This window comes from Peromyscus californicus, unplaced genomic scaffold (genome assembly GCF_007827085.1).
Source record: "Peromyscus californicus insignis strain IS unplaced genomic scaffold, ASM782708v3 Scaffold_14__1_contigs__length_90479793_seg_2, whole genome shotgun sequence".
In the NCBI taxonomy this organism is placed as follows: Eukaryota; Metazoa; Chordata; class Mammalia; order Rodentia; family Cricetidae; genus Peromyscus; species Peromyscus californicus.
The window spans coordinates 35,728,224-35,747,883 of record NW_026294436.1 but is presented as its reverse complement, the minus strand read 5'-3'; the positions used below and the strand labels follow the sequence as shown (position 1 = coordinate 35,747,883).

Genomic DNA, 19,660 nt, shown 5'->3' with positions numbered 1-19,660 from the left:
TCTTCCTCTTTTACATAGGCTACATCTCTGCTCACCCATGACAAGATTTCAGAACTGAAACCATCTTCAGGAAACTTAGCAGAATACTGGATATGCTATGTTAACTGTTAATCCTTATGTGGTCTTAGAGATACTCTAGTTAACCTAATGACAAACCTTAGATAATTCAAGTGATTATCCATTCATTCAAATTACATACCTGGATCCTTAGATAGGCTTTAGGCTTTTAGATTAGCATATAGATTGCTTGTTAAAATTTCTAAATAACTCCTAATGCATCAAGATTCCACAGGGAATTGTCTGGTTTGGGTCTTGAGGATGTATTTTTAATTGAAGGAGGAATTAGCAATCATCACCCATATTCAGGCAATTCAATGTCTCAATGACTGAAAAATAAGGTTAATGCTACGGAGAAATTTTAATGGCATCACTGTTGCTCCACTCACAAATTAGACATAGTTATAGGAGCTTGCCAGCAGGTGCACATGCTTTTAAATAGTCACTCTGTAGAAGAATACTTATAAATGAGGTAACAATAAGAAATCTTTTGAACATTAACTACTGTACCTGAGTCTACTACAAAGTTTAGTATTAACCTGAAAAGATTTTTCGAATTGCTTGTGAAAGTTATTTTAGATAAGATGATTACTCTGGACTCTGTGATCTACACAGGGAGGAGTGTGCTTAACAACAGCACCTGCTACACAAGGGTAAACATAGGTGGTACTGTAGAAACTACAGGGTCTAGTGTAAGAAATCAACAAACAATTAGAACATGGAGACTCCTCTTACAGGTCAATCTTTACTCAATGCTCATTTCTTTACCTGACTTGTCATGAAACATATTTTAGTCTCTTGGAGTTACCTTCACAGTAGTAATCATAGTAATCTTGTTTGTGTGCAGCCATTCAGTGAACCAAATGTCTCACTTCAGTAACCGTAACAAGAAGAAAACAGACATTCAACTGTTGAACCTGCATCACTATATTGTAGAATATTATTTTAAGGTGTATTACTTTTGTTTTTGTTGCATTTGTTTAACTCTGTGAAGCTGTGTTACTGTGCCTATCTAAAACACATGGTGGTCTAATAAAGATCTGAACGGCCAACAGCAAGGCAGGAAAAAAGCATAGGCGGGGCTGGAAGGCAGAGAGAATACATAGAAGGAGAAATGTGTGAAGGGGGATTGAAAAGGGGGAGGACATCAGGGGCCAGCCACACAATCAGCAACTGAGTAAGATTTACAGAAGAGAACAGGAAAAGCCCAGAGGCGAAAGGCAGATGGGGTAAGTAAAGGAAAGTTGGCAAGAAACTAAGCCAAGCTAAGGCCGAGCATTCATAATTAAGAATAAGCCTGCATGTGTGATTTATTTGGTAGCTGGGTGGCTGGCGCCCCCAAATGAGCAAACACCTCTAACAGTATCACTATAGTTACTGTGGGGCAAAGGCCCTAGGGCTTAGTTAGTCTCTAAAACTGCCAAGACTGGCCAAAAGAGGAAAACTGTCAACGGCATAAGCAGGAGCTCCTCAGCCTGAAGCCGTCCCTGTGTCTTTCTTCCACTGTCATGCACTGCAGATTAACCTAGTGCATTGTGAGCCAAAACCTCAAAGTAGAGTGAGCAAGGAAAGAGTTATTCGATGGAATGGTGTGTTTGAATGTAACTCACAAAGTTAGGGCTACTTCTTAATATCTTTGCAAAGAGAGGTGTATTACTAGAGCAGGTGGTATAAATGTCACTGAAACCCCTGTAAAGTCTATTTCCCTAGTTTAAGGTGAGTTCTACTGTTTCCACTTAGCACAAAACTAACCAGGTAGAAGAACAGTCACTTACTGCATGTACAAACACCATGCTCAACACAAAGAAGGTCATTTTACTACTCACCTCTTCCTTTTTGTTTTCAAGATTACACTTGAGTTCCAGAATTTCATTTCCTTTTTCTCTCCCGAGAGCCAACAGCTCATCAGTTTTGGTTTTCAACTCCGTACTGAGCCACGAGTTCTGGCTGTGCAGCAACTCCTTTTCTTGTTCTAAGCGTTTTTCTCGGTACTAAAAACAATTTTTTAAGTAACAATGAGTATAACTATTTAAAAAAACCTTTCATTTGTAGCTCAGGGACACATGAATTTTACTTCAGAACAGAAACATATAGACTATTAAGTAAGACAACAAAAAATATAGTAACATATAGCTCCTTAGGCGTGAGTCTGCATTCACTGGGAGTCGATTATTACTTGCCTTCACAGCAACATCAGAAGCTTGAAGTTCATCCAACTTTAACTGAAGTTCACCCTTCGTCGTGTTGCTTTCTTTAAGTTTTTCATTTAGACGTTTAACATCCTCTAGAAAGGAGGATGAGAGTAAGCATTTAAAAATAATGACTAGGTAACACTTGCAGGAACTAAGTATCAAAGCATATTACTATAAATATAAACCTACTACAAACTCAATTTCTACAATTACAAACTAAATTTCTATCAAAACCTTTTAATTTTATTATCTATTTGTGTGTGTGTGTGTGTGTGTGTGTGTGTGTGTGTGTGTGTGTGTATACTGTGTGTTGTATGAATCCTTTAGAACTGGAGTTACAGGTAATTTATTGGAAACCAAATTCCAGTCCATTAAGAGCAGCAAATGCTCTTAACTACTGGGCCATCTCTCTAACCCATAAATGTAATTGTAACCAATAGGTAGAATCCAAATTTGTACACCCACCCAAGTGAATTAATTTAACTGGCTACTTAACTTTATAAATACTTAACATTAACTTTAACTTTTCAGCTAGATTCCTAAAGAGCTATTAAAATTTTTAAAAATAACCATTTAATTTAAAAGGTAAAGACAAATATAAAAACCTATTAAAAATGCATTTAATTTTTCTTGTTCTTTAATAACCATGTTTTTATGAAAATAACTTATTTAATCCTTATTACCACTAGCTAGGTAATCAACACAATCAACAAACACTCTGAAGTCATTCTTTTCTGAGACTGGACAAGCAGGTACCAAGTGAGTATTACAACACAACATCATAGCATAGATATGTGAACACTTTTTCCTTATTTAAAGGAATTAATTTTTTAAAAAAAGCCCAAGGGAAAGTATAATTAACTGTTTAAAAGTCGTTTTGACAAATATATCAAACATAGTATGCTGATACATTTTATATTCCTTCTTTGACAGTTTCACACATGCTCAATGAATTTTAGCAGTTTCATCCACTATTTCTCCCTTATCCCCCTCCTTCTTCTGTTGAGAGCCTTCTGCACAGCAAGTCCATGGCTATCTTGTCACCTCTCCAACCCTACCATGGCTTCTTTTGAGGGCCCACCGAGTTCAATTATAGTTGCTTGCACTCATGAACTCACTGTAGATACAGTTACCTGCATAGCACTTGAGGAGATTGGGGCCTGTTAAAATTTCATCACAGAAGTTCTAGCAGTTAATGGTTGCTGAGGGAGGGTGTTTTCTTCAGTAGTACAGCCACCAGCAAGTTGCCCACGCTCCAGTTTGTTTAAAAATACTTTCTTTGAGGTTCTAAGATTGTTTATGGATAGTAAAGGTATCTACATAAAATGAATGTAAGTTCAGCCTTTGCAACTGTACAATTAAACTCCTTTCAACTTGGTATTATAAACAGCATCGTAGGAACCAGACATGGTGGCATATACCTGTAATCCTAGTACTTGGGAGAATAAATCTGAACTCAGCTTGGGCTATTAAGAGAGTCTGAAAAAAGCCTGGGAAACTTAACAAGACTAAATAAATAAATAGTATTGTACTACAGAGTTATATATATAAAATTTAGCTCAAACTACAACTACTCTCAGTTTTCATGGGTAAACTTTCTAGACACTTAAGACTCCATCCATCCATCCATCCATCCATCCATCCATCCATCCATCCATCCATCCATCCAAAGACAGGTTCTCTCTATGTAGTTCTGGCTGCCCTGTAACTCACTATGCAGACTGAGCTAGGCTGGCCTCAAACTCAGATCTGCCTGCCTCTGCATCCTGAGTGCTGGAATTTAAAGACAGGTTCTATGATGCCTGGCCAATCTCTTGATAAGTAAATGGAAGGAACAATAGGATTATTATACTGAACTCTCCCACACTAAAGAAACATAACAGAAGCACTACCAGTAACAAAGAATGTAGTCAGAGGCACAAGCATTTCTTCATACCTGTTAAATATTCAACTTCCTGAGACAATCTCTCATTGGTTCTGATTAGGTCTCTTTTTTCAGCTTCTAACTCTTCCTTTGCTCTTGTAAACTGGCTCTGTCATACCAAGAAACAGCATGTTTCAAGAACATAAGTTAAACAATCAATACAGGTGCTTGAATCATCATTTCAATTAACATTAGCAGTTACTTGAAAATGTTTTCTTTCCCTTACAACTTAGGTATCAATAAGTTAAAAATACTCATAATAATCTCAACACATCTACCTATATTTCTGATTTTTAAAATCATTCTTTGAAGTCAAGTTCTTTGTCCATTTTCAAAGAAAACTATTTGTTTCTACTACTACTTCTAAGAACTTTATGAACCCTGGACACTGGGCCCTTATCAGATGTTTTCCTCCCATTCCTGGTAGCTACTGCTTTGATTTATTTCCTTTGTAGCACACAAGGTTTTCAGTTTGCTGTGGTCATAATTATTTTTGTTCTTGTGGCTTAAGCATTTAGTGTAATTTCCAAAAAGATCATCATCAAATTTAAAAACAACAAGCTTTGCCCCTGTTGCCTTTTAGTTTTATAGCATAAAAAGTAGATTAAAAAACAAAACAAAGACCACCACCATCAAAAAACAACCCCAATTTTCTGTCCATTATACAGTCCATATTCACTGTTGTACTTTGTGTCTCTAAGAAACACTATTCCTTAGACAGCATATATTTATTTACTCCTAACTCTGTTGGTCTATGTTCCTGTTACGAAAATATAAGACCATATTGTTTTGATTACTATGCTCTGTGTTATAAATTTGAAATCAAGAAGTATCACATTTCCAATTTTGTTATTTCTCAGGACTGCTTTGGCTATTTGGGGGTTTTGTTTGGTTTTATGCAAATTTTATAATTATTTCTTCCACATTTCAGTTAAGAATGCTATTGGAATTTAGTTAAGAACTGCGTGAGGTAGTTAAGAACTGCGTGAGGCACAAGCCTGTAATCCTAAGACCCTAAGAGGCTCTGACTGAAGCATTATGAGTTCCAAGCCAATCTATGCTAACAGGCTAAATCTGTAAATACTGCTGTGGGTAGACGTCACTATTCTTCCACATTAGAAGAGATATCTTTTCATTTGTGATTTCCTTACTTTATCAACATCTTATAGTTATTTACAAAGCTTCACCTATCTTCAAACTTACTTCTAAATACATTTAAAAATGTTTTCATAAATGGAATTGCTTACTTCTTTTCATTGTATGTAGAGAGCTACTGATTCCTGTACACTTGTATCCTCTAACTTTTTAGAATTCACTTATTAGTTCAAGGATATTTTCCATGGAATTTCTGACAAAAGATCAAGGCATTTCCAACTAGAAATGACTTTTTAAATAATTTATACTTCTTTTATAATAATTTGGATGTCCTGTTTCTTTCTGATGTCTGTTCTTGTAGTTCCATGTTACAGATATGGAAAGTGTAGGTTCCCTGCCGATACTGGAACTTCAGAGAAAAGCTATCAGCTGTTTCCTAGAAATCTTTCTCAATAAGAAATCAAGTGCTGCCGGGCGGTGGTGGCGCACGCCTTTAATCCCAGCACTCGGGAGGCAGAGCCAGGCGGATCTCTGTGAGTTCGAGGCCAGCCTGGACTACCAAGTGAGTTCCAGGAAAGGCGCAAAGCTACACAGAGAAACCCTGTCTCGAAAAACCAAAAAAAAAAAAAAAAAAAAAGAAATCAATTGCTATAGCTTCGATCCCAAATGGCCATGCAAGAACCGTAGTTTGGTTCTTAGTCTGTGGCTACATTGTTATTAACTGTTATTGCTAAGTGATATTAACCTCATAAGGTGGGTTCTAACATGAGGTATTTAGGTCACTGAGGGTGTGCTTTTGAAGGAAAAAGTAGGACCTCAGATCCTCTTTTTTATTTTTTTGCATCCTATGCTGAGGTGAAGCTTCCTTCACCACATTCTTCGCCATAAGCCCAAAGCAATAGAGCAAACTGGTCACGGACTGAAACCTATAAAACTGTCTGATGCGGGAGATTTGGAAGTTGGTCATTGTTTAGGAGGGTTGGTTGCAAGTTGTTATTGGTCATGGTCAGTGAGGAAACTAAACAAAGGAAGTTAGATTCAGGGATTTTTTTTCCTATCTTCAAGAGCTTTGCACTTGACCCGGGTGCTGGTGGCACACGCCTTTAACCCCAGCACTTAAGAGGCAGAAGCAGGCGGATCTCTGTGAGTTTCAAGTCAGCCTGGTTTACAGAGTGAGTTCCAGGACAGCCAGGGCTACACAGAGAAACCCTGTCTTGAAAAACCAGAGAGAGAGAGAGAGAGAGAGAGAGAGAGAGAGAGAGAGAGAGAAAGAGAGAGAGACAGAGAGAGAGACAGAGACAGAGATTTGCATTTGATACCAGTGAGTGAATTTTTTATTGAAGGAAATGAAGTCTAGAGAAGTGCATTAGATTTGTTTCAGAAATTTTCAGGACATTGAATGAAAACAGAATTTGAGTCAAATAATAGACGTGTATGATCCCATTTGCGTAAGAGTAAAAAACCAGGTGTATATGATATGTTTGTATATAATTTTATGTGCAAAGGGAAAGATGTGAAACTATGTTAAATTGTTCACAGTGAACCTCTGGGGATGGGAATGGAGAGGAGGTGGTTCATTTGGTTTATGTATACTGAATGAGTATTCTGCTTTTATTTCTGTATCATTTGAGTTTTTAGTGTGTATTATTTTTGTAATAAAATTTTTAAATTTAAAAAAAAATAAATGATAGGATAAAAGGGTAGATTACTGAATCTACTTTTAAACTAAAAACTACTAATCTCAAATATTTTACATTGGTATGAATTTTCATACATTGATACAAATTTAAGGTTATTTTTGTTTTAATATACTGTATATATGTCTCTACTCTTGTTTAAGGTATTATACCTTTCCAGCTCATTTACAAATGTAAAGTTCTGGTCTTTAAATGCTTTTATTACAAACTGTTTAGGAAAATTAAGAAATGTAGGTTAGTAGTTAGTCATCTATAACAATCATACTTGTAGCCATGCAGATACGTTTTCAAGGTTAAACAGATGTATTTTAGATATATAGGTGGTCTTCAAACACTTCAGAGACCTACAGAATATAGCATTTAAGATGTTTTAATAACCTAAGGCTTTTCACTACAGTGAGGCACATCTGCTCACAGCACCAATCTACCTCAAAAAAAAAAAAAAGATGAGCATAGAAGAATCTCCATATGGAACTTGCTTCTCTTGTTATAAAAACAAGGTAGGGCAGTCCTTCAAAATTTTCCTGCTTCACAAAAAAGTATGTCAGATATTCTAGACCTGGAGGTCGAAGATGGAAGGCCCAGCATTGCACAGCAACCTTGGGCGACTGTCCAGGCAGCCAGCCAGCTGTTTGTCTTTCTATATTTCTATAGTTTTGAAAGTTGTTTGCTCTGCACTTCCTGTTTACTCCAGTAATATTTTATCCGGTAATATTTTATCCTTCTTGAGTCTCTAATGGGGGTTGAAGGCTAGATAGTTACACTGTTTTCTTTGTTACCAAATTCAAGAAAGAAACTTACAAAAGAGATGTAAAGTTTATAAATGTTGAGACATAAAAGTTTAAGTTGTTTAAGAAAATGTTTTAAGGTTAAAAAAAAACTTTCAGGATGGCAATACAAGCTATGGTAGAAAGCGGTTTAAGTATAAAACTTTGGACTCATCAAGACAGGATAGGTAATAGAGTATTTTCTCCCAAATTGCCAAATACAAACAGAGATCATAAATGTAATTCTTACCCGACAATTGTTCTTATTTTATATAGTTTTACTGTGTTAAGGGTTAAACCCTTTCCTTTTCATTTAGACAAAAAGAAGGAAATGTTGTGAAATATTTGTTTACACTGTGAAAACGTGCCTTTGCCTTTTGTTTTTTGTTTTGTTTTGGTTTGATTTTTCAAGACAGGGTTTCTCTGTGTAGCTTTGCGCCTTTCCTGGAACTCACTTGGTAATCCAGGCTGGCCTGGAACTCACAGAGATCCGCCTGGCTCTGCCTCCCAAGTGCTGGGATTAAAGGCGTGCGCCACCACTGCCCGGCGCCTTTGCCTTTTGATTGGTTTAATAAAGAGCTGAATGGCCAATATCTAGGCAGGAAAAGGTTAGGTGGGACTTCTGAGGACAGAGAGGACCCTAGGAAGAAGAAAGGCAGGGTCGCCAGCCAGACACAGGGGAATCAGGATGGTAATACAAAAATGAGGCTAAAAAGTCTCGTGGAAGAATGTAGATTAAAAAATATGGGTTAATTTAAGTTGTAAGAACTAGTTAGGAGCAAGCCTAAGCTAAGGCCAAGTCGTTATTAGCTAGCTGGTGGGCTCACAAGAATCCAACAAGAAAGTTTGCTACAACTGTCAATGAAAATAAACCTCTTACTGTATGATCTATATGGCATTTTATTACAGTGACTAACAGGAAGCTGGCTTACACGGCAGTTAAACACATTATTTTCTAGCTCTATCAGTTTGATTAAATTGTATCTATGCTTGTGCCCATTATTCTTTTGGGTTACAGACTTCACTGTTGTTGCTGTTTTATCAAACTTAGAATGCCTATCAGGATCTTGCATTAAAGCCTGTATTAATTTGGAAAACCATCTTACCCAGGAACATGCTGTTTTTCTCCAACATACAAATATGATTTTTAAGTTTTCAGAAAACTAAGTTTTTTTAATACCAAGGCAAAAAACACAAACAAAACCTACATTAAAATTTTTAAAGTGCTTAAAGCATATTACATTTCTTACAAATTAATTTATCCACGTATTTTAGGTATTTTACACTCCTATTCAGAACCTGAAAGTATAATTTTTTTCTTGCTGAGTTTTGAAAAAAAAATCTGAGTCTCAAATCAAATGTAATTTTAAAAATGTAGTTCCATATGGTTAAAGAAAGACTGGATATGACTATAACATAGTAACAATCATTATTACCACATTTAATCTGTTATTCTTATCATTGCTCTAAAGAAACAGTGACCCAGTTCCCTAACTGTACCAAACCACAGTGAATGTTGGGCTACTAATATCTAAGACATAAAAGCAGAATAGAAAAGCTTCAAGTATCATAACTGCAATCAGCTTTATTTACTGGACAGAGTTTTACCTGAATGCCTAGATTACGATCTTGAGCAGTTTCAAGTTCTTTGTTTTTCTCAGTTAACACTTTTACTTGGTTATCTAGAGAAAAGGGACGTAATGCACACAAATGTGTTAACTTAAAATGGGCATTTTTACCCAACTGCCACCATTACACACTTTTAAAATGAAGAACCATAAAGACTGATTTATAACCATATTCCAAATTTGTGAATATATTCTGGTCTTATTGTATTCCAGACCAAAAGTTTAAATATACTACAGTCAAATGTAATAATTTTACTCCCAATTTGTAGTAAAATTAGCAATGTCAGTTTTTCAATGCCACTTTCTATTTAAGTTTATATAAAATAGAACAAGCAGGTCAGGCTCAATACACACAATGTATTTGAACTACATATATGTATTCATTACATATCATAATAAACATGTGCAATTCTATGCTTTTTTTATTACTAAGAACTGTGCCTTTCCCATAAAAGAAAAAATTATGTTTCCACTCCGATTTATTCATGATGCATTTATCCTCCTGTATACACTCAGTTATATAGAAAAAATACACACCTGAAAATTTCTTTTATGAAAGCATCTAAAGCCAGGTCTAGTGTTACACTTATAATCCCAGCACTTGGGAGGCAGAGGCAGAAGGACAGCTACAAGTTCAAAGCCAGCCTAGTCTACAAGGTGAGTTTGGGGCTACTCAAGACCTTGCCTCAAAGAGCAATGTTTTAGTTGTAGGGAGAGAGAAATAGGGAGGGGGTTGAGAAAGGCACAGAACTGAAAGTCTTTATCACTCCTCAGTGGGTATGAAGCAAAGCTGCAGCCCTCTCAGAGAGCAGTGTGTTTTTTAAAGATTCTTTGTGAGGTAGTCAGAGAGAGATGTGGGCCCAAGGTCTGCTGTCACCATCAAATTCGACTAAACACCGTTTTTGTGGTTCGGGTGGAGGTAGGTGTTTGGAAGGCCCAAAGACATTTAGAATGAGAAAACAGGACTTACAGATGTGACAGCAGTCAGTCTGCCTCTGGGCCTGAAGTCAGGGGAACTGGGTGTGTCTTTACCTTGTTCATGGCTCCCCTATCTGGAAAACCTGTTTCCAGGAGGGACAGGCTCCCTGCCTCTGTGATGCTACACAAAGGAGTAACTGAACACCCAAGAACAGTTAGAAAGATATAATTAAATACTTACTTAGCTTCTCAAGCTCCAGCCGCAAGTTCTGACACTCACGGGTCTCATTCACAAGCCTCTCCTGACTCTGGGACAACCTCTTCTCTATCTCAAAGTACTGTTGCTCTACGAAAGACAAGGCCAAACACTAAGAGTAAAGGGAAGCACACCTCCCACACCCCCAAAATCAGCCGTCTTAAGACCACTATTCATGTCTTAGGATACTGAATGAAAAACTTAAGATCCAATATTGGAAAATCGAATCTCAATAAATAAATAGATTTAGCACTGTAAAGGACTTTTCTAACATTTTCAACTGACATAATATAACAAAGATAATAATGCCTAAAAGGGGATTCATAAATTAATTTCTTCTAAGCAGGCAACAATTTTGTATCTTGGTATTTTCTCCAGACCTCAAGAGATTGCTAAACATTTAAAAATAAGCATTTATTAAATTAAAATTTTTATTTAATTAAAAACTGAGTTGTTTATAAAGGTTTGATGTAAAACAATTAAAATGCCACCTACTTAAATTTCTGTAAAACTAAATATGCAGACTTCCCACAAAAGGACTGTGCACAAACTGTTTACTTCATCCCAGTATTGGGACATATTTTAAAAAACCTCATATTTGTTGTCTAAATTAATAAACAGAATATAGTATATTATGTAAGTTATTTATATTCACCAATTAACTGTATAATTGTTGCTAACGTTATCTACGTTGTTTGATAACTATACTTTATTGAAGTGAAAATTAATTTAGGTAGAAATTTCTAATCTCTACCAAAACACAGCACTAATTCCTTCAATTAATAATCAACCAAGGCCAGGCGGTGGTGGCGCACGCCTTTAACCCCAGCACTCGGGAGGCGAAGCCAGGAGGATCTCTGTGAGTTGGAGGCCAGCCTAGTCTACAGAGCGAGTTCCAGGACAGGCACTAAGGCTACACTGTGAAACCCTGTCTCGAAAAACCAAAAAGTAAACCAAAACATGTACCAAGAAAAATCCTGCTGGGTGGTGGTGAGGCTCGGCGGCGTCTTTAATCCCAGCACTTGGGAGGCAGAGGCAGGCGGATCTCTGAGTTCGAGGCCAGCCTGGTCTACTAAGCTAGTTCCAGGACAGGTAGGGCTGTTGTGCAGAGAAACCCTGTCTCGAAAAGCCAATAATATAAATTCTTGTTTTATTAATGGGTAATTACTACTATCTTTAAACCAGTTCAAACCACTAAGTCCACAACTTTCTTATACGGAAGCAACTACAAGGCCATATAAGCAGATCTGCATATATTTTCTATTAATCTCCAGCTTTCCGAGGAAAACACAATACAGCCAACTCACTTAGTGCAATTTCATTGCTTTTTTAGTGATATCTGTTGCTTCCAAATTCATTTTTGTGACCATTTACTTTGTTTTGGGACGGACAAGGCATGGAAGAGGTGAAATTGGCAAAGGCCTATAAATCCAGGTGGGTAGAAAATAGGAGGAATTGCTGTCATTTAAAGAACAAAACAGAATCAGGTTAGGGTTGCATAGTCCTAAAAACCTGGTGCAAATTGACCAAAATTCTCCACAATTTGTCTGTGGGCCCAAGCTAAGAGTTCCTACGCAAGACAAGTTGAGGGTGGATTTAGATCTGGGAGGAGGAAGGATCGCTCTTTTTCTTTTTATTTTTTTTAATCACTCAGCGAGGAGGGAAGAGAAGGCCTACACTGCACACGAAGCCTGCGTGATGCTACCCGCACACCTTGCAGAGAGTGCAAGCGGGTAAGAGGGGGAAGGTCGAGCCACAGCTCCGAAACCAGAGCTCGGAGAGAGCTCACTCACTCACCGCTCTCGACCTTAAATTTCTCGTGCCGCCCCTTCAGGCCATCGATCTCGGACTGCTGATCAGCTAGGAACTTCTCAAGTTTGTTCTGGGTCGACTTGGGGAGCTTGTTCAGCTCCGGGCGCTCCAGCACTTGCTGCAACACCGCCGCCATGTCGGCCGGGGTCGCGGCGGCGGCAGCAGCCGCAGCAGCCGCCGCCGAAGGAGAAACGAAGGAGCAAGGCGAAGCGCGGAACCCAGAAGTCTGAGCCGCCCCGTCTGCCGCCTCGCTCGCTGGCTCCCTCGCGCCTGCCCGCCGGAGACTCCCGCGGCGGGACCCTGGGAAATAGAGTCCCGCGTTAGACGCAGCACTCCGGGCGCCACCGCCGCGCCCTCTACGCGCACGCAGCTGCCGGAAGCTATGCACCCTGGGAATGCGAGTTCCCAGCGGGCCTCTGACCCAGCTTTCGCTCTCACCTGCTTCCAGACCCAAAGGCTCCTGGGAAATGTAGTATTTCTCACTCGCTTCGGCGAGCTCCGTCCCGCCCGCACCGCCCGTTCCTCTTCCTTCTTTCTCCCCGCCCCCGGCTCGCCTCGTTCCGCTGTGACAAGTGTCCGCGCGGTGGCGCCACATACGTGCTCGGCAACCATCGTCCTCCCCCCCCCCCACCCCCACCCAGGGAGCAAGGAGACCTTACCGTCAAAACCCCGGGATGCCATGGGTCCTCCTCTGTGGCCGCTTCTAGAAACCGAGCCACGAGAGGGTCACAGCAGGGCGGATCGACAGGCTCCGGGCTACCACCACGCTCTCAATGGTGCCCCGAAGGGGGCGGGGTGCAGGCCACGCTTGCTTTGGTAGAAGAGCTGCGGAGATGTGTGCGGGGATGGCGTGCGTCATCAGGCTGCGCCCGTCGGTGCCCTAGTTCGGAGAGGGAAGTGGAGCGTCTCCAGTCGCTCTCTGATGAGTTCATTGGCGGGCAAAGCGGGACCTGAGTGGCATCTGACCCTTGAAGGCAGCTAACTTGTAGTCTCACCGGAGTTCTCTTGCTGACAGACGGTTCGAGGGATTTGTTGGCCACGTGTGCACATTCTGAGAACAAGTGAGTCGACCCACGAATGTGTGTGCACTCGGGCACCAACAACTTCCTCTTCGAGGGGAAAAAGGAAAGGCTATAGTTAGGGAACATATGGACAGTCACTCTGGTGCACACTGAAACCCAGTTCTGAGGAGTTTATCTCGTGTCCATCCTCGTACAAACATGGGGGTTGGAGGCACTGAATGATTTAAAGCGAATTAATGTAGTAGTCCAGTTAGTATTTTAGACAAAAAAGAAATCAGGAAAAGTTAAAATGTAATTTATGTATGAAGATGACACGGCAGAAAAATGTCTGATGTTGATGTTTTTATATGAATTTTTTTTAAAAACAATTGTCACACTATCATCTTGCCACAATAACAGAACTATGCTTGTTTCCAGATCATGTTTCAGCACTGTTTTTCAGTATGTACTTTGTTTCATGCCTGCTTACTTTTCTGGAAGAATGTGTTGACCCTTGATTGAAAATAAGGGTTAGCACATGCCTGTGATCTCAGCAACTGGGAGTAAGAGGCAGGAGGGTTATTATTCCAGTACAGCCTGGGTTAGTAGTCAGACCCTGTTTCAGTGAATGGGAGGGATTAAGTTAGTACAGATATACTAGTTTCCATTCACAAACTGAAGGAGAGAACAGGAGCTGTCCATTGCAATGATTTAATTGAAGGACAGTATACGTTGTTGGTGTGAACAAAATAGACTGTCAGAGCTTAAATCCCTCCTTTCCCATGAAACAGTTTTGTCATTTGGAGGAGTTATTTCCTTCTTTTGATTTCTTTATGTATAAAACGGAGATGACAATACTAGTACTAGCCTCGTGGGGGTATGTATTAAATGCCAATGCATGTAAAGTACTTAGAATAATGCCCAGTGCAGAATGGAAGCTATATATATAGATAGTTATCATTACTGTTTACTTATGTGGCTGTTAAGTGAGTTGTCTCATGTCAGCAATCATTCACTTTTGTACCTTCCCACCGAGTACAATTTCTAGAAAGTAATCACTTGAATCAATTTGAATCTCTCTACCTCTTAATGAATGAATCAGAAATTCATCTTTTATATTTTAAAAATGAGAACATGGAAGTTCACCAATAAATTAACAAAGAGAATGTAGCTAAGGAGTAGATCTAAAATAAGCAATTAGATGTGTTGACTAATGGTTTCATTATTTCCTTATCCCAGGAATGAGAAATAGCTTTAATTTCTCATGGTTAGTTAGTAATTGTGATTTTTGTTATTGTTGTTTTGTTTTCTTTCTGTGTTTTTGAGGCAGGGTTTTGCTGTTTGGATCCGATTGGCCTGGAACTCCCTGTACAGCCTTGGCTGGCCTCCAACTCCTGGTATCAAATCTGCCTCAGCCTCTGGAGTGCTGGAATTCTAGGCATGCGGCACCATATCTGGCTGGGAGTCTATCTTTCCTTCCTTTCTTTTTTTAAAAAGATATTTGTGATTTTAATTTGGTGTACATATCTGTGTGGGTATGCTACATGTATGCAGACTCCAGAAGAGGGACTCAGATTTCCTGGAGCTGGAGCTTCAGGCATTTGTGCACCACTGGACTTGGGTGCTAGGAACTGCTCTCAAGCCCTATGGAGAAGCAGCAGCAAGCACTCTTTCAACCGCTGAGCCATCTCTCCAGCCCCCAGGGAGTTGTTTCTTACAGCACTGTACTCAGAATTCCAAAGCTATGTTTCAATTGTACAAAAAAAGAATGCCCTATGTAGTAAATAATCACTATAAGACATAGGACATTTGTCAGAATTGTAACACTTACTTTTTTTCTCTATTACCCATCTGTCCATTCTAAAACATCAAAAATTACATTTTTTTCCAAAAATGCAAATTTTATTTCTTATAATTTAGGCTATTGAATTTGACTGTCAATAATGGGAAGAACCTACATTGTAGAAGAGACTGTTGGCCAGTATCTTTCAAACATCAATCTCGAGGGAAAATCTTTTGTCTCTGGTCTTTTGATAGGACAGGTATGTATATGTCTGTTACTCTACATATTGATGAAAACAAATTACTCATTAATTTAAATTAAGTATGCCATTTAATAGTAAATTCAAGGTTGTATATGGAAGGAACATAAATCTGAAGAAGATAATCCAAAATGGATCGTTGAGTTATCATTTGAAAGAGAGGGAACCTGGCTGAAGTTTGAATAAGTACAATCACATTCCCTTTGGTACTGTGAAAGTAACTTATAACGTCCAAACTTCAAAATTTAACTCTTCACCAACCAGATTATTCACATTTTGCTTTCTTTGCATTTTAGACTGGATACATAGCTCAGTTGGTACTTGCCCAACATAAATAAAGCCCCACGTTTCAGCCTCCGTGTTACTGGGGGTTGTCAGCATGGTGAAAGTCAGGATCAGTTCTTCCCAAGTTCTTGGCCTCTTATCCAAATGATTGAAAATATGGACTCACCAATTTGCAAATGTGGCAGGATAACTTTGTAAGAAACACAGCAGAAGTTCAGATTTACTGCAGGCCACATGAGTGAGAGTACCTAAGTGTCCAAATTATTGTTTGGGGTTCAAAAGAAGGAGATGCTGGCTTCTAAAGATATAGTTTGAGTGGTTGTCTATTATGATTGCTAGGTTACGTAAGGTCTGATACTTATTTTCCCTAATGTACATGTCCCTGCCCATAATCCACCTGATTTAATTCAATTTAAATTAATACATAGACATAAGATTTTTCCTTAAAAGTTCACTTGACAGTTTGTCTAACTGCACATGCATCTAAAACCATTTTAGGCTGGTTGGACGTTTCTATTCTTCTTACCAGATATGTCGGGAATACAGTTGAATAGAAACTGTCAGTTGTGATTGTTACCAAAGACAGGGAAATCTGTATTGTTTCTTAGAGATGGAAGTATTGTGTAGCCCAATGTAGGTAGTGGCCTCAGGGGGTGAGGCTGCTAGGAGAGAGGTGTGTATGCATGGTTCCTACAGGTGAAGGGACTAGGCTACCAAGTATATTATAAGAGGGGGCAAGTAAGTCATGACCCAAGTGAAATAGGGTCCCGGGCTAAAGGACTTCCCATGCTTGCCTGCCTCACTCAGCACCTCTTAAACCAGGCATTTTACTGTGGAGCCCAAACCAGCCTTGAACTTACCGTTCTCACTATAGATGTGAACCGCTATATCCAGCTCCATACTGTCTTTATTTCTTCATTTTCGGCATTCTTTCTCTTCTCTTGATTCCAGAGCTCACCTTTGTCCTCGTCTGTCTTCTCAAGCTTGCTTTTTTCCTACTCTGAATGTTAGTTTCTCTTTCTTTTCAAAGTTCAACATCTTATGAAAGAAGGGACTCCTCTATGTCAGGCATGGTGGCTCATGGCTGTAGTCCTGGCACTTGGAAAGCGGAGGCAGAAGGATCAGTCTTGGCTCCATAGTGAGTTTGAGGCCAGCCTGGGCTATGTAAAATCCAGTTCCAAAACAAAATGAGAGAAGGGGTGGGGAGAACTTAAAGAAGAAGATGTAGATTATATATTTTTCCATTTTATTTTCGTGATTTTTTTTTCAGTGTGTGTGTGTGTGCATGTACACACATGCACATGTGAGTGCAGATGCCCAAGGAGCCCAGAGGGGTTGGAGTCCCTGAAGCTGGAGTTATAGGATGTTGTGAATTACCAAATGTGGCTGCTGGGAACTGAACCTGGTCTTCTGCAAGAGAATACTCACTTCTGACCACTGAGCCATCTTTCCAGCCTTAAGAGACATGTCTTTAATCAAGCCATACACTCTTGTATACATTTGAAAGTGATTTTCTGGAAAAATGCTTATTTCAAGATGATGCTAATGATCTCTAGGGAGTTTTAGGTCATATTTGGAGATAACACCATTCTAACTACATTATGAGCCTTATTAACTAACTGAGGAACCATGCTGCAGTGAAACTGAGATATCTTGTAGTCCATAAGTTTATTTTTAGATCTTTCACTTTTAATTACCTTCTTAACTTGTTAAAAATGAAGGACCTGGAGTTTGGAACCTCTTTGAATTTTGTTCCAAATCCCCTCCCTTGTTCTCTCAATGCATCTCTATAAGTTTATTTATTTATTTACTTTTCACTATTATGGCAATCCAAATAAAATAAACAAGGTCATTGTCACTTTCTAAATGAGATTTTATATTTGCTAAACATCCAATCCATTTAAACTACAGAGAAAATAAATAAAATAATTGGAGTATTGACTAAGCATAGTGCATTTTAGTCATGTCAGTTCACTTGCACATTTAACAACAAAAATTTTGTTCAACAATTTTTTTGTTTGTTTGTTTGTTTTCGAGACAGGGTTTCTCTGTGTAGCTTTGCACCTTTCCTGGAACTCGCTTTGGAGACCAGGCTGGCCTTGAACTCACAGAGATCCGCTTGCCTCTGTCTCCCAAGTGCTGGGATTAAAGGCATGAGCCACCACCGCCCGGCCTCAACAATTTTGTATAACCCTGACCTGCCTCATATTCTTTGTAGTCCAGGATGACCTTGAACTGTGGTTCTCCTGTTTCTATTTCCTGAGTGTGCTGGATTACATATGTATGCCATCATGCCTGGTTTATGTGGCACTGGTGATTGATATTGGGGCCTTCTGCATGCTAGGCAATTATTGTATCAACTGGAACCACAGTTCCAGAATTAGTTTTAAAGACCACTCTGATTTATATTGAGGATGTCCAAGTAAATAATAAGTTGCTATTACATACATTAAAGATAAACAGCATTATGAGAGACATATTGCAAGGCTGTTTATTAAAATCAGTTCTCTTGAGTATAGCTTCCATATAATAATATGAGTATTAACAGTTTAAATTGCTGAAATACTGTTTAGTTTTTGCATGACAGAGCTAATTCTTCAATCAGATATAACTGCAATGAGCTTTTACAATTTGTTTTTAAAGTGTTCTTCACAAAAGGATTATGTGATTCTTGCCACTAGAACACCACCCAAAGAGGAACAAAATGAGAACCTCAAACCTCCCAAAGCTAAGTTGGATACTTTGGATGAAGAATGGGCCACAGAACATGCCAGCCAGGTAAAATTGTCTCGCCGTATAGATGTTTGTATTTAGTTGATAACAGAAAAAAAGAAAAAATGCTTCCTGGGTTACTAGACTAGAATTTTACAGTTTTCTTTCTTAAATGCATGCCAATGGTTGTATTCAAAATACTTTTACAGAAGGCTCTGAACATGAATGACTCTCAGGACTTTGTTAATGGAGCAAGTCAGAGAACACATTCAGTAAGGGCAGGACAGTGTGGTTAACTTACACAAAGGTAATACTAGGGAAATAGCAAGCAGTTGGGCAATTGGGTGTAGTTGAAACACAAAGTGTGTAGGAAAATGTAATTAAATACAAGGCTTGTTTATGGGTGGCTTTGGAATACAGTTCTAAGAAGTACACTTGGTAAACAAAAGCCCAGTGGTAAGGGCAGAGAGAGTCATGGTCCTTTTTTAAAGATGTGGCCTTAAAAAAGTGTATGTGGCCACCAGTAGATCAGTCAGGCTCCATTGGATGGCTCCACACCTGTGGATATATGGGCAGCACAATTTGGACTCACAGGGTTATTAAAAAAAAAAAAAAAAAAGGACATGGAAGTTAGAAGGAAAAGCATAGGGTAGTGGGCTGGATCTGGGGAGAGTGGGGATGAATATGATCAAAGTATATTGTGTGAAATCCTCAGAGTACTCATAAAAGTATTATATTGAAAAATCCAGTGGTAAGCCCTTAGACCCCTGTATTTTAAAAGAGGTTAAAGTGACTTATTTGCCAATAATGTATAAGGTAGCATTAATATTGGCACAGTATTAGTGGAGAGTAGAACCTGGAGACAGAAGAGAAACTGTAGCTAAAGCAGTAGTCCAAACCAGTGAGGGTATGAGACTGAACTAGATTCTGAGCTTTGTGAGGGCAGGAGCTGTTTCCTGTATTTATGGCTGTAGGCTGAGAACCTACAGCATTTCCATGGTTTATAGTGTGATTTGTAAAATACTAGATAATGCATGGCTTAAACTTCATTCATAATTTCAGAGAAAGAGCTAGAATCATGAAAATTTAGTGACCAAGTGGATTGAGAATAAAGAGATTTATTTTCTCTTTTGAAAATAGCCAAAGATGGCTGAGATTTTTACTTTGAATGTTTGTGAAGACAATATTACTGTTATGAGAGAAGGAAATGGATTTAGAGGTTGCTGAAAAATGTAATAAATATGCTAATTCACTTAAAATATTTCTTGAATGAA

General features: G+C 38.9%; 2 protein-coding genes across 4 annotated transcripts in view; one reads left to right on the top strand and one right to left on the bottom strand.

Annotated features, from left to right (window-relative positions):
• The window catches only part of Tpr (translocated promoter region, nuclear basket protein), a 57,629-nt gene extending 44,509 nt beyond the window's left edge, over positions 1-13,120 (bottom strand). The window contains exons 1-7 of the mRNA XM_052737139.1: positions 13,006-13,120; positions 12,332-12,646; positions 10,520-10,624; positions 9,341-9,414; positions 4,186-4,282; positions 2,238-2,341; positions 1,884-2,048 (exon numbers count right to left, since the gene is read on the bottom strand). Of these exons, the coding sequence (XP_052593099.1) occupies positions 1,884-2,048; positions 2,238-2,341; positions 4,186-4,282; positions 9,341-9,414; positions 10,520-10,624; positions 12,332-12,646; positions 13,006-13,027 (882 nt within the window). The 5' untranslated portion in view covers positions 13,028-13,120. The remainder of the gene's footprint in view (positions 1-1,883; positions 2,049-2,237; positions 2,342-4,185; positions 4,283-9,340; positions 9,415-10,519; positions 10,625-12,331; positions 12,647-13,005) is intronic.
• Positions 13,121-13,291: 171 nt separating this feature from the next.
• Odr4 (odr-4 GPCR localization factor homolog) overlaps positions 13,292-19,660 on the top strand; it is a 31,484-nt gene continuing 25,115 nt past the window's right edge. For 2 of the 3 annotated variants that reach the window (XM_052737146.1, XM_052737145.1), the window contains exons 1-3: positions 13,292-13,407; positions 15,268-15,389; positions 18,318-18,452. In XM_052737146.1, the coding sequence (XP_052593106.1) occupies positions 15,291-15,389; positions 18,318-18,452 (234 nt within the window). In that variant the 5' untranslated portion in view covers positions 13,292-13,407; positions 15,268-15,290. Of the gene's footprint in view, positions 13,408-15,267; positions 15,390-18,317; positions 18,453-19,660 lie in introns of those variants that run through there. The other variant, XM_052737148.1, reaches the window with a different exon arrangement.